Source organism: Liolophura sinensis, chromosome 5 (assembly GCF_032854445.1).
Source record: "Liolophura sinensis isolate JHLJ2023 chromosome 5, CUHK_Ljap_v2, whole genome shotgun sequence".
In the NCBI taxonomy this organism is placed as follows: Eukaryota; Metazoa; Mollusca; class Polyplacophora; order Chitonida; family Chitonidae; genus Liolophura; species Liolophura sinensis.
In genome coordinates this window covers 18,677,401-18,689,700 of record NC_088299.1, presented here as the reverse complement: position 1 = coordinate 18,689,700, position 12,300 = coordinate 18,677,401, and the positions used below count along the sequence as shown (strand labels likewise).

Here is a 12,300-nt window from a genome sequence, read left to right as displayed (position 1 = left end):
CAGAGGTTGCGCGTATACGAGACTGTTACTACATCCCTCTATAATCATCCAGACAAGATAACCAGCGGTTGCGGGTATACGAGACCGTGTTACTACATCCCTCTGTAATCATCCAGACAAGATAACCCGCGGTCGCGCGGATACGAGACCGTGTTACTACATCCCTCTGTAGTCATCCAGATGTCCACCGCATGGTACATTTTTTGAATGAAAGTTTTCAAAGAAATCAAACAAAAGACTACTTGAGTTAATAAAATAACGCTGTTATTTTATTTCGTTGGTTTTTTCAAGTGAATACTATAATACTTAAGAAATGGCCAAAGTGCATTTCTCTGGTCTTTCCCTGCAACAACACGAGCTATTATACTGATCAAAAGAGTCCCAAAGCAAGGTAAAACAGTGAATAACAGATTTCCCCAATAAATATTGCAAGAAAATCCCCACAGTTCCATGGGTACTAATGAGAAACCAATTTCCCCCAGGAACCTACATACAATATATGAAACATGAAACGTATAGAATTGTAAATCTAAAACTGATTTCCTACAAACCACGAATATTAGCACATTTATTTGGGAATAGGGGTCTAAAAAATGGTCTGTCAACATGCACAGTAGATCTGAATACTACAGTCTTCATTTAATGCAAATCCTGCACACAAAATTTAAACATGTTAACAAATTCCCCACAAATAAATTACAAATCATATATCACAAATACGTTTACATTTTTTTTTTTAGGTTTATCTTTGGTCCCACAACTTCACTCTAATATACTGACTCCAAAGTTATAGTGCATTAATAATAAAGCAAAAAGCAAAAAAAGAAAAAAATATCCAGAGAAAAAAAAACAAAAATCAATGTGACTATTTCAGATTAAGTATGATTCACTGAAAAAAGCATTAATCGGTCAGATCACACAAGTCAAACTGGAAACAAAGTTCATTTTTAAGAACAACTTGCTCTTTGGCAAAGCTAACTGGAGCATAAAACTACATACATACTCTGATCAGAGCGGGTTGGTAGGTATTGGGGTTTGTCCACAAAACGTCTGAGATCCATTTTCCATTTTAATATGCTCACTTCTTTTGATTTCAGAGCTTACCACATAGGCCTACTAGTAATGGGTTCAGCCCCTTCGCTTCTTTGTCCATTCAGCTTCAAGGTGGCGCTGGAAATCCTAATTAAAAATGATTTTTGTAACAATGGCGCCACCTTGTGGTCAGAAAGGTAAACCAGTTTTATCATCTGATAGGCTGGGATGATTGAGATGGAGAAAAGCCATGGAAACTAACAAATTGACGTGACACAGCTTTGGGTTTGATCACGTGTAAGTCTATGGAAATAAGTGCTCAAACATAATCTCTTCAATAAACGAGGATTTATACAATTTTAGACCAGAAGAAAGCTAATAACATAACAAGGATAGATGTAAATCTACATGTTCATAATGAAATGGAAAGCTCTGCAGTAATGACTGGTGTAGATACCAACAGTTCCAGCACTGTACAGCAGACAAAAAAGACAACACAAACAAAACAGTCACCCGAATTTTGATCACACAGCATTATATTCTGCACAATGGATATAGTGGTGGAAAAATAAACGTCATATAGTCACTCGTATAGTGACACACAAGTATAATGTCCGTATCATCAACAGAAAATGTTCACAAACTGTTTTGGGCTTTGTGCTTGTTACGCTATGCTGAATCTTTATGCTGCTAGTTACATCTTTATGTTGCTTGTTACATTTCTATGTTGCTGGTTACATCTTTATAGTGCTTGTTACATTTGTATGGTGCTGGTTACATCATTATTGTGCTGGTTACATCATTAATGTTGTTATGGTAACCATAACCATGGAAACTAGTCTTCATAACCTGCATTGATAAAAAATGTTTAATTAAAATTCTAGACAAGAAGAAATAAATTTTGGTCAATATGTTTACTAGACGCATGGCTGCTTTTGGTTTTTTTAAATCAAAACTGGCAAAGTGTTCAACTCATTCAGTCTCATGTACAACACCCTTCTCAACATACAAAAAGTGTTCAACTCTTTCAGTCTCATGTACAACGCCCTTCTCAACATACAAAAGTGTTCAACTCTTTCAGTCTCATGTACAACACCCTTCTCAACATACAAAAGTGTTCAACTCTTTCAGTCTCATGTACAACACCCTTCTCAACATACAAAAGAAATACATGGATTGATTGGTTAAATGTTAATTTCACATGGAATTCAAAAATAAAAATAGGCTTAGATCAGCTGTTATCTAAACACACAGAGATAAATTCATGACACATTAAAAAGCAGTGAAAACACAAAGATTATTTAGTTTTAGCTGTGTCTATGCTAAATACAATGTACCATGCAGCCATGCGGCACTCAAGGTTCAGTTCTTGACTCATTACAGCACTAGTGAGATGAATGTCACACATGTAAATTATCAACAAAACAGAAAAAAGACCAACCTTAGCTCTGAATCAAAATATAAACTTTAAATATATCCAAATATGTCACAGCGTCAAATGTTCATAAAACATAGCACAATAAAGCATGTTACTACAAACTCATCACATTTTTCATAAAACATTACGTAAGTACATCACCACACACTTGGGCTACATCTTAAAAGTACCATAAATCATTAGCTATATACACCCACTGCTGTCAGAAGAACGAAATCTCAGGCACATTGATTTTTAAGACATTAAAATTCAATAAATAGTCAATGTTACTTTTTTTTGCTTGATGTACATGTATACAATCAAAAATTTTCAACATGATTTCAAAAAAAAAAAAAAAATTTAAGATGATAAAATGTTCTGCTTTTTCTGATAAAAGCTCTCTTGTTTGTCATAGTATAGCCTTATTGTTCACCTCTTTGGAAATGGCGGCGGGGGATGTTTTTTTGGAACTGGATACATGTTCAAGCCATCGGGTTCTCCTTCATCAATTGTACATCAGAAGCTACCATCTCACTCACAAGTTTCTGAGGAAAAGAAAAAAACACCAAAATCTCAGCCATCACAGCGCTAATTTCCAGCTCTAGCGGCGAGAAGATACTGCATGGCAGTTAGGTGACGCCAATTTAACTTTGTGTTTAATGGGCCAATGCTAAAAAATCCACAAATTTTTTTTAAATGCACCATTTCATTTCATCTGATCTTGATGTATTAATGATTTTCCTGTTCTAAAAGTTCCCAATCAAATAAACACATCTTACATAGGAAAAATTACTGGGACAATTCACATTTCAATTTTGTTTTTATTCCCCCATCCAACACTGAACAAAGATGCATTGTGGCCTTACATTGTGTTGTTTAAGGACAGGCTATAAACCAAAACATTCCCGCCCCATTTCCAGAAAAAACTGCTGATGTATAACAAGAAAATAGTGGTCAATTTGGCTCTTTGTCCAAAGTCCTCATTGCACAGAAATAGGTATGCAATCTGGACCAAAATTAGAATGCAAACTTACCTTAAAGTCATACTTTGGTTTCCACCCTAATGTCTGTTTAGCTTTTGTGCAATCCCCCAGCAGGAATTCCTGTGAAATACAAACGACATGTTGAAGTCATTAAATATGTTGACATTCAAACATACATACGCATGCTGTAGCAACAGTCACTGGCCGAATTCAGGTGCTGCTGCAATGGTTCATCATGTCACTGAAGCAGAGTTACTTGGGCGTGTGTGGATTGAGGTTAACAGGCTAGTACAGCACAATGACCAAGAAGCCTCCCACCAATGTGATTACTGTGAGTTTTGACGGTTCTGGGTTTCGCACTGCTCCGTTTCCTCTCACCATAATGAAGAAGTGAAATATTCCTATGTATGGCGTAGAACACCAGTCAAAATACTACTAGTCATAGCTGTATTGTTGTATGCCCACTCACCACTTCTGTTGGACGGTAGAACTTTGGATTGACAAAAACGCGGACGACCCCTGTAGACTTGTCCTTGCCAACTTCATTGACTCCTTCTCCTTCCCATCTAAAACAAAAAGCAACAAACTATGATGTCCACATGATCCGGATTCCACCCGGACATTATCAACATTTGGGCTGCATCCTCCTGAGATCATCTTCATACCAGGATACACCCAACAGAGAAGAAAGGATTATTGGCACCTAGAGACCACACGATCCCCTCACTAACAGATGGCGTGTGCGGAAAATAATGTCCTACTAATGTAATCGCATAGGAAAATGCCTATTTCTGAACTGCTGTCAGCGATAGTGTATGTGTTGTATTTGTATAAGTTTCAGCTTTCCAGATAGTCTGAGTGTTTCTGTAGAGCTTACTTGATTTTTTTTTGTACAAGAAGGGCTTATTGGTCGCTGACAGAATGGCAATCATGGTTTTTTTCCCCATGTTTCAACATGATGTAGCCATCATGTTTTTGCTCACGCCAGGGCGATCACGTGATCTCCTACTACAGGGTCATCTTATAGAATGCCACCAGCTTTGAGCACATATCACTGACTATTAAACTGGACTAACTGGACAGCACTCACCTCGACACTTGTAAAGACTGAAGGCAAATGAAGGCAAGGGTTTGCTAGCATATTTGCACATGTACATGTAGCTGTTTGCACTGAAATGTATTTGACAGGATAAAACATATGATAGTTATATGTAAACCTTACACAATATTTATTCCCGCCTCTGCAAACGCCAATTCCACAAACTCGCGGACACTGTGACATTCCCCTGTTGACACGACGTAGTCATCTGGTTGACTCTGTTGTAACATCAGCCACATCGCCTGTCCAAATTAATAGCAAGCATGAACCTTTGACAACAGAAATAAGTATCAACACTATGCGAATATTTATTTATTTGATTGATGTTTTACGCCACTGCGCAGTAAGAATATTTCACTTGTAGGATGGCGGCCAGCATTATGGTGGGAGGAAACCGTACAGGGCCCGGGGGAAACCCACGAGCATCCACAGGTTCCTGGCAGACCATTATGAGAATATGTTAGATGTGCAAGTAGGTTATTACAGCCGCAGCACTCCTGGTGCTGTACAGGTTATAAAACTGGAACGTAGGATTTTAGGCAAAATAGTTAAAGCCTACTTTTGATTGCAAAATCTAGCAAAAATTAACGAATCTCAAAATTTTGTTCATTGACTACTAAAAGGTTGTGTATTATGAATGAGCGGGGATCCGGTTTGGTAACAATAAGCAGATGATGACAATGATGCGGATGTTTGGGCAGTCTAGCGTTCGTTAAGACCACTGCCATAGATTTAGCCAAAATTTGATATCAGGCTGTCTCCTTTCCAATCTTTTCCTATTTTCCCTTCCATGTTAATTTTGTCACAATTGGCTGTCTCAAAGACACGGAGACACCCCCGCTGGCTAAACCTCCAGTCTATGATTACATGTCTACCACCAGCATGGGGGTACATGTATCTCTACATTACATGTGACAAAGTGTTGTCAATAACTTGCCAAAGGTCACTGGTTTAAACCGGACACTTCTCAACCCATAGAACTGACCCCCACTGAATATGTGAAAATTTTTTAGTATACTGTTAAACAACTATGGCTAAACCAAAACAAGAAAACCAACAAATAAATGCAAGTGAACGAATAAAACAAGTCCCTGCCAAGGAAGCTGAAATAGACATGTACCAGATAATGTAACTAATGTTACCTCGACAAAATCCTTAGCATGACCCCAATCTCTTTTAGCATCTAGGTTGCCCAGCTGCAGAACTTCCTGTTGTCCAAGCTTGATCTTTGCGACTGCTCTTGTAACCTTCCTTGTAACGAAGTTCTCCCCTGTTCACAGATGAAATGTACAAGTCTTTCAAACAAAGCCTTCATTTCCTGGGCTCGCTGACAATTTAGGTTACATGTACATCATCATGCATTAATGAATGAATGAATGAATGCTTGGGATTTAACGTACAATTTTTCAGTCAAATGAGGAGGAGTCATTAGGTGTGTGTACATATACTATGCCCTCTTGTGGCAGAGTGAGTCCACACGCCAAACTGCTGGTGCCAAAGAGGTGTCATGTCAACGACACGAGACATGACACCCCATCCAGTCACATTAAACTGACACTGGGTCGTCCAGTCCTGTTTCCTTGCTCTAACCTCTCATTAACAGCAGCAGTTAATGATGGTGGAATTACAACAGTGACTTTGACAAATCAGAAGTCCAAAAATTTATAATATCAGGTAAAATGGTAAATGCAAGAAGTATCCATAAAACAATTGATCAGCTTGTGATATTAGATACGAAAACATGTATCAAATTTGAATGATCCTATTTTATTAGTTTTTGAGATATTTTGCTGACTATCCAGCAGATAGACTCAGAATATGCATGCTATGTATTGTTAGAGTTGGAATATTGAAAATCTATTTATTGATTTGACTGGTGTTTCACACTGTACTCAAGAATATTTCACTTATACGACGGCGACCAGCATTATGGTGAGACAAAACTGAGCAGAGCCCGGGGGAAACCCACAACCATCCGCAGGTTGCTGGAAGGCTTTCCCATGTACAGCTGGAGAGGAAGTTGGCATGAGCTGGACTTGAACTTACCGTAACTGCATTGGTGAGAGGCTCCTGGGTCATTACGCTGCGCTAGCGCACTAACCAACTGAGCCACGGAGGCCCCTGGCATACTGGAGATAAGACCTCAGTCACCACCTAACCTTGTATTATCGCCTGACTGTACTGGACGGCAGTCAGTGTAAACACAAGCATGTTGTAACCCATACTCACGTCTGTATGCAATTTTTGGTTAACCGGGATGTTGTTATGCTTGTAAACATGTTATGAGCATCTTACCTTCACGCAGACTTTCATGGTTACACTATACCATTACAGGTATAAAGCCTCTCAGACTACTCACCTCTGCGCGGACACTCATGGTTACACAAGATACCGTTACAGGTAAACATGTTACGAGCATCTTACCTTCACGCAGACTTTCATGGCTACACTATACCATTACAGGTATAAAGCCTCTCAGACTACTCACCTCTGCGTGGACTTTCATGGTTGAACAAGATACCATTACAGGTAAACATGTTGTAAGCCTCTCTGTAGTTCACTGTGATCCAGTAGCCATAAAGCTTGGCCACACCTTTAACAGAAGCAAGGTCAAAACAATGTCCAAAACAGTTTGAACCTCAAATAACAACAATAATATTGTATCCAATTGTAGAGATAAAAAATATACCATAACTGAAAGATTTTAACTTGTCCAATTAAAAGTAAAAAACCAGGAGCAGTTTGGAAAAGACTGAACTCAAGCTTAATTAGGCACCTAAGGATATTTTCTGAATGATTCCAGAGCTGCTTCTCTGCATTATATACCACCAGACTTCATAGCATACATGTAGAGATTGGTAATGTCTACACTCTGCCTTGTATTCCAGAGCTGCTTCTCTGCATTATATACCACCAGACTTCATAGCGTACATGTAGAGATTGGTAATGTCTACACTCTGCCTTGTATTCCAGAGCTGCTTCTCTGCATTATATACCACCAGACTTCATAGCGTACATGTAGAGATTGGTAATGTCTACACTCTGCCTTGTATTCCAGAGCTGCTTCTCTGCATTATATACCACCAGACTTCATAGCGTACATGTAGAGATTGGTAATGTCTACACTCTGCCTTGTATTCCAGAGCTGCTTCTCTGCATTATATACCACCAGACTTCATAGCGTACATGTAGAGATTGGTAATGTCTACACTCTGCCTTGTATTCCAGAGCTGCTTCTCTCCATTATATACCACCAGACTTCATAGCGTACATGTAGAGATTGGTAATGTCAACACTCTGCCTTGTATTCCAGAACTGCTTCTCTGCATTATATACCACCAGACTTCATAGCGTACATGTAGAGATTGGTAATGTCAACACTCTGCCTTGTATTCCAGAGCTGCTTCTCTGCATTATATACCACCAGACTTCATAGCGTACATGTAGAGATTGGTAATGTCTACACTCTGCCTTGTATTCCAGAGCTGCTTCTCTGCATTATATACCGCCAGACTTCATAGCGTACATGTAGAGATTGGTAATGTCTACACTCTGCCTTGTATTTACTGTGTGGTTATTCTGGTAGTACTTTACGCAAAATTTATTTATTTGATTGGTGTATTTTGTCGTAATTAAGACTATTTCACTTATTTGACGGCGGCCAGCATTATGGTGGGAGGTGGGAGGAAACTGGGCAGAGCCCGGGGGAAACTCAGAGGTTGCTGCAAACCCTATGGAGAGAAAGCCAGCATGAGCTGGATTTGAACTCACAGCAACTGCACTGGTGGGAAGCTCGTGGGTATTACGCTGGCATGTTATCCCCCTCGGCCACAGGCGCCCGCTTAGCACAAAATACATATAAAACAAGGTTATGTTAGTAAAATTCACAATCGAATGTTTTACTACAGTTAGCATGACATCCATGATCAAACAGAATGACTTAACAGTTTGTATGTCTGATGCAAACACGGCTCACCGTAAGGAGACCTGGGGTAAAATGGCGTGGTTTCCTTCTGAGGGATTTCCTGTACTTTACCAAACATTTCACTCGTGGATGCCTGGTAGAACTTGATGGTTTCCGTCAGTCCACATGTACGAATGGCATCCAGTAGCCGCAGTGTTCCCACAGCATCCACATTGGCAGTGTATTCTGCCAGATCAAATGAGATCTGCAGACAGGACAAACAAAACATACTTTACTTATCTGAAGGGACAGTGGTCAACACATATAAATACAATCTAACCTCTTTTACATTCAGAGCACGGTTCAAGACAAGTCCAAATACTTACTATCCAAAAGAAAAAATCTTTTGTTTTCTTTTTTTTTTTACTTAATTTTAATTTTTATTTTTAAATTTTACTTACTTAACCATTTACAGGTAACTCTATTTACTAAATGATGTAGCCTGCTATACCACTCAGTGGACGGCAAATAAAAGAACGCATCTGCACACTGGACGACAAAATTACAATTACATGTAGCTTATTCCAAAGATATTAAGTATTTGGATCTCTAACATATGTCATTTTGTTGCATACCCATTTTGTATTTCATTCCTGCTGCATGAGGGGTTGGGACACAAATTCATTTTCACAGTTAATAACAAAATAACAGTGGAAATCAGATTATCTGGTAATCTGTCTGTATTTCTTGAGGCTGGCATTAAATAATTTTTCATCCATGTAAGATTTAAATCGACAAATGTCTTTAGGTTTTCACCAAAATAAATGATAACAATTTTTTTAATAATCTGTCTGACGATTTATAGTGGGATTGTGTCATGACTCTTTCAACCAATCCAAAACATGCAGCTTGGCAAAAGTCGGCAGTCATGGACTTGTACACACAGAGCCGACACTGGAGGAAATCTTCCAAAAAATCACCGAGGCTGCTGCCTAATAGCAACATGCAGAAAACATGGCTGTCAAATCATGAGGTAGAATAACATGGGTGACGTATCACCTGGCGAAATTTGATTATTTGATTGCTGTTTACGTCATTGAGAAAGAGATTCAGTTTCAGGTATGCGGACTACTTAAGGTTCCAGAAAATCACCAAGACTGCTGCCTAATAGCAACATGCAGAAAACAGGGCTGTCAAATCATGAGGCAGAATAACATGGGTGACATATCACCTGGCGAAATTCGATTATTTGATTGCTGTTTACGTCATTAAGAAAGAGATTTAGTTTCAGGTATGCGGACTACTTAAGGTTCACCTGTAGGCTATTGGTGACACCAGGTACTGACTGAACTAGTTTTTGTTTCATTGAGACTTGGTTGTTGACAACTGGTCGATTTGTAAGTTAAATGAAGAAACACCTCCATATTTGTACTCAGTTGCCTAAGTGTTTTGCTTGTACAAAGCATTCAATGGCTAATACGGATTAGACTCATATAACACAAAGTCTTTCAACAGAGCACAGAATTGATAAATTTAAGTGGTCTGTCATGGAGACAGTTGCCATGGTTACTGTTGCTACATCTTGGCCAGCACCAGCGACATATGTACGATTTCATATCAATTAGACAGAGAATTGCCTGAGGTGCAGTCTGGAGTTTCTCAGACACAACACACTGTCACGAATTGTGTAATTTGCAGTAATTAATATGCAAACAGCAAATCAACGATAGAACATCCCGCTTGTGTTATTGAGTTCTACAGGTATGCATAACCTCGGCTCAATAAATGCAGTACTTTTTCACATACCATCGCTAATACTTTATTTACCAATGATTCTAATAAACAACACATTAAGTCATGATTTTTGTAATTAACTGTATTTAAAGGATTAGTGTCCAAATTTAGCTGACTACAAAGAAGCAAATATACCACTGTAGCAATCTGAACCCATAATGGAGGACGTTGAAGTTCCGATTTATTGTCAAGGCATTTCCAACTGCACTGGTAATATGGGCTGGTAAGCTATAGCTTATATCGTACATTTCATGTGTTTATCTCAGAATATAATATTTACTTGCTATTCTTTGCCGCGGTGAGCTTCAAAATAAATACCATACTATTCCCTGAGGAATTCTAAATTCCTACCAGCATGCGCAGACAACTGTCTGTTATTGTCGGCAGTCCAAACACCACTATATAGACAGCGAATCTCTCTACACTGAGGAATTCTAAATTCCTACCAGTATGCGCAGATAATTGTCTGTTATTGTCAGCGCAGACAACTGTCTCTTATTGTCGGCAGTCCAAACAGCCTGTTTGTATGCCTATATAGTCGGGCATAAAATAAATGTGGACACCCGCGTTAGTGTAGAGAGATTTGTTGTCTATATAGTGGTGTACAATATAAATGTGGACATCGGCGTTAGTGTAGAGAGATTTGTTGTCTATATAGTGGTGTACAATATAAATGTGGACATCGGCGTTAGTGTAGAGAGATTTGTTGTCTATATAGTGGTGTACAATATAAATGTGGACATCGGCGTTAGGGTAGAGAGATTTGCTGTCTATATAGTGGTGTACAATATAAATGTGGACACCGGTGTTAGTGTAGAGGGATTTGTTGTCTAGCAGTTTTATGTCCTGTTAAGCTTGAGGTTTTTGTCGACTGCCCCCATAGTAGCCAAATCTTTGAAGTCCAGCCCGCTGTATTCCACCTGTAACTTTCTGATGAAAAATGGCGAGAGCAGGTACGTGTGGCTATCTTACGTGGGTACAAAATCATTCTTTCATGTTCTGTAGATCTACTTCTTCCTGAGGGTCAAATTATCTGGAAACTCCGCAGTTCTTCAATGGCCTGTTTTTACAACTGTATGCAGACTAGCAAGCATTTCGTGGGGCAATTCAATATGCTTGTTGCCACTCTTATAGCTTTGTTAACACCGATCTAAATGGCGAAGCTCTGACATCTTTTACGGCTTGGACTTGTATGATATAATGCGGCAAAGACTACCGAGTGTTGGCAGAAAAAATGCTTACAACTAGCCTCATTACCTAGTGATTTTAAGCGCCATATTATTCTGCTTAATGGGTCATCCTTTAATAATTTTTAAACTCAGTATAACAATATATACAGGGGTAGCTAATTATGAGTAAATGATAAATCTGAGTACTAATTCTTTAATACGTACACGCCGAATCAGCGATGGAATATCCAGCTTGTGTTATTATGCTCTACATGTGTGCAAAACCTGGGCTCAATACATGCGGTACTTTTTGATTGATTTGATTGGTGTTTTACGCCGTACTCAAGAATATTTCACTTATACGACGGCGGCCAGCATTATGGTGGGTGGAAACCGGGCACAGCCCAGGGGAAACCCACGACCATCCGCAGGTTGCTGCAGACCTTCCCACGTATGGCCGGAGAGGAAGCCAACATGAGCTGGTCTTGAACTCACAGCGAACGCATTGGTGAAAGGCTTCTGGGTCACTACGCTGCCCTAGCGCGCTAACCGACTGAGCCACAGAGGCCCCCGGTACTTTTTGAGATACCACCCCTATTTTGTTTAACGTTGATTGTAATAAACAATACACCAAGACATGAATATTTTAATTAGGGTATTTAATATGCACACATCCAATCAATGATGGAATATCCCCCTCTTGTTATTAAGCTGTACGTGTGTGCAAAACCAAGGCTCAACACATGCAGTACTTTTTAAGATACCACCCCTAACATTCGTTTAACTTTGATTCTAATAAACAGTGCACTACATGTGTAAGTCATGAACTTTGTAATTTACAGTACTGTATTTAATATGCACAGCAAATCAATGATAGAATTTTGGTTAACATTGCCACCACT

General features: G+C 39.1%; 1 protein-coding gene across 1 annotated transcript in view; it reads right to left on the bottom strand.

Annotated features, from left to right (window-relative positions):
- Positions 1-242: 242 nt before the first annotated feature.
- Positions 243-12,300, bottom strand: part of LOC135465555 (GDP-mannose 4,6 dehydratase-like) — a 44,899-nt gene continuing 32,841 nt past the window's right edge. The window contains exons 5-11 of the mRNA XM_064742797.1: positions 8,508-8,700; positions 7,020-7,124; positions 5,674-5,801; positions 4,655-4,773; positions 3,902-3,998; positions 3,484-3,552; positions 243-2,994 (exon numbers count right to left, since the gene is read on the bottom strand). Coding sequence (XP_064598867.1) covers positions 2,932-2,994; positions 3,484-3,552; positions 3,902-3,998; positions 4,655-4,773; positions 5,674-5,801; positions 7,020-7,124; positions 8,508-8,700 — 774 coding nt within the window. The 3' untranslated portion in view covers positions 243-2,931. The remainder of the gene's footprint in view (positions 2,995-3,483; positions 3,553-3,901; positions 3,999-4,654; positions 4,774-5,673; positions 5,802-7,019; positions 7,125-8,507; positions 8,701-12,300) is intronic.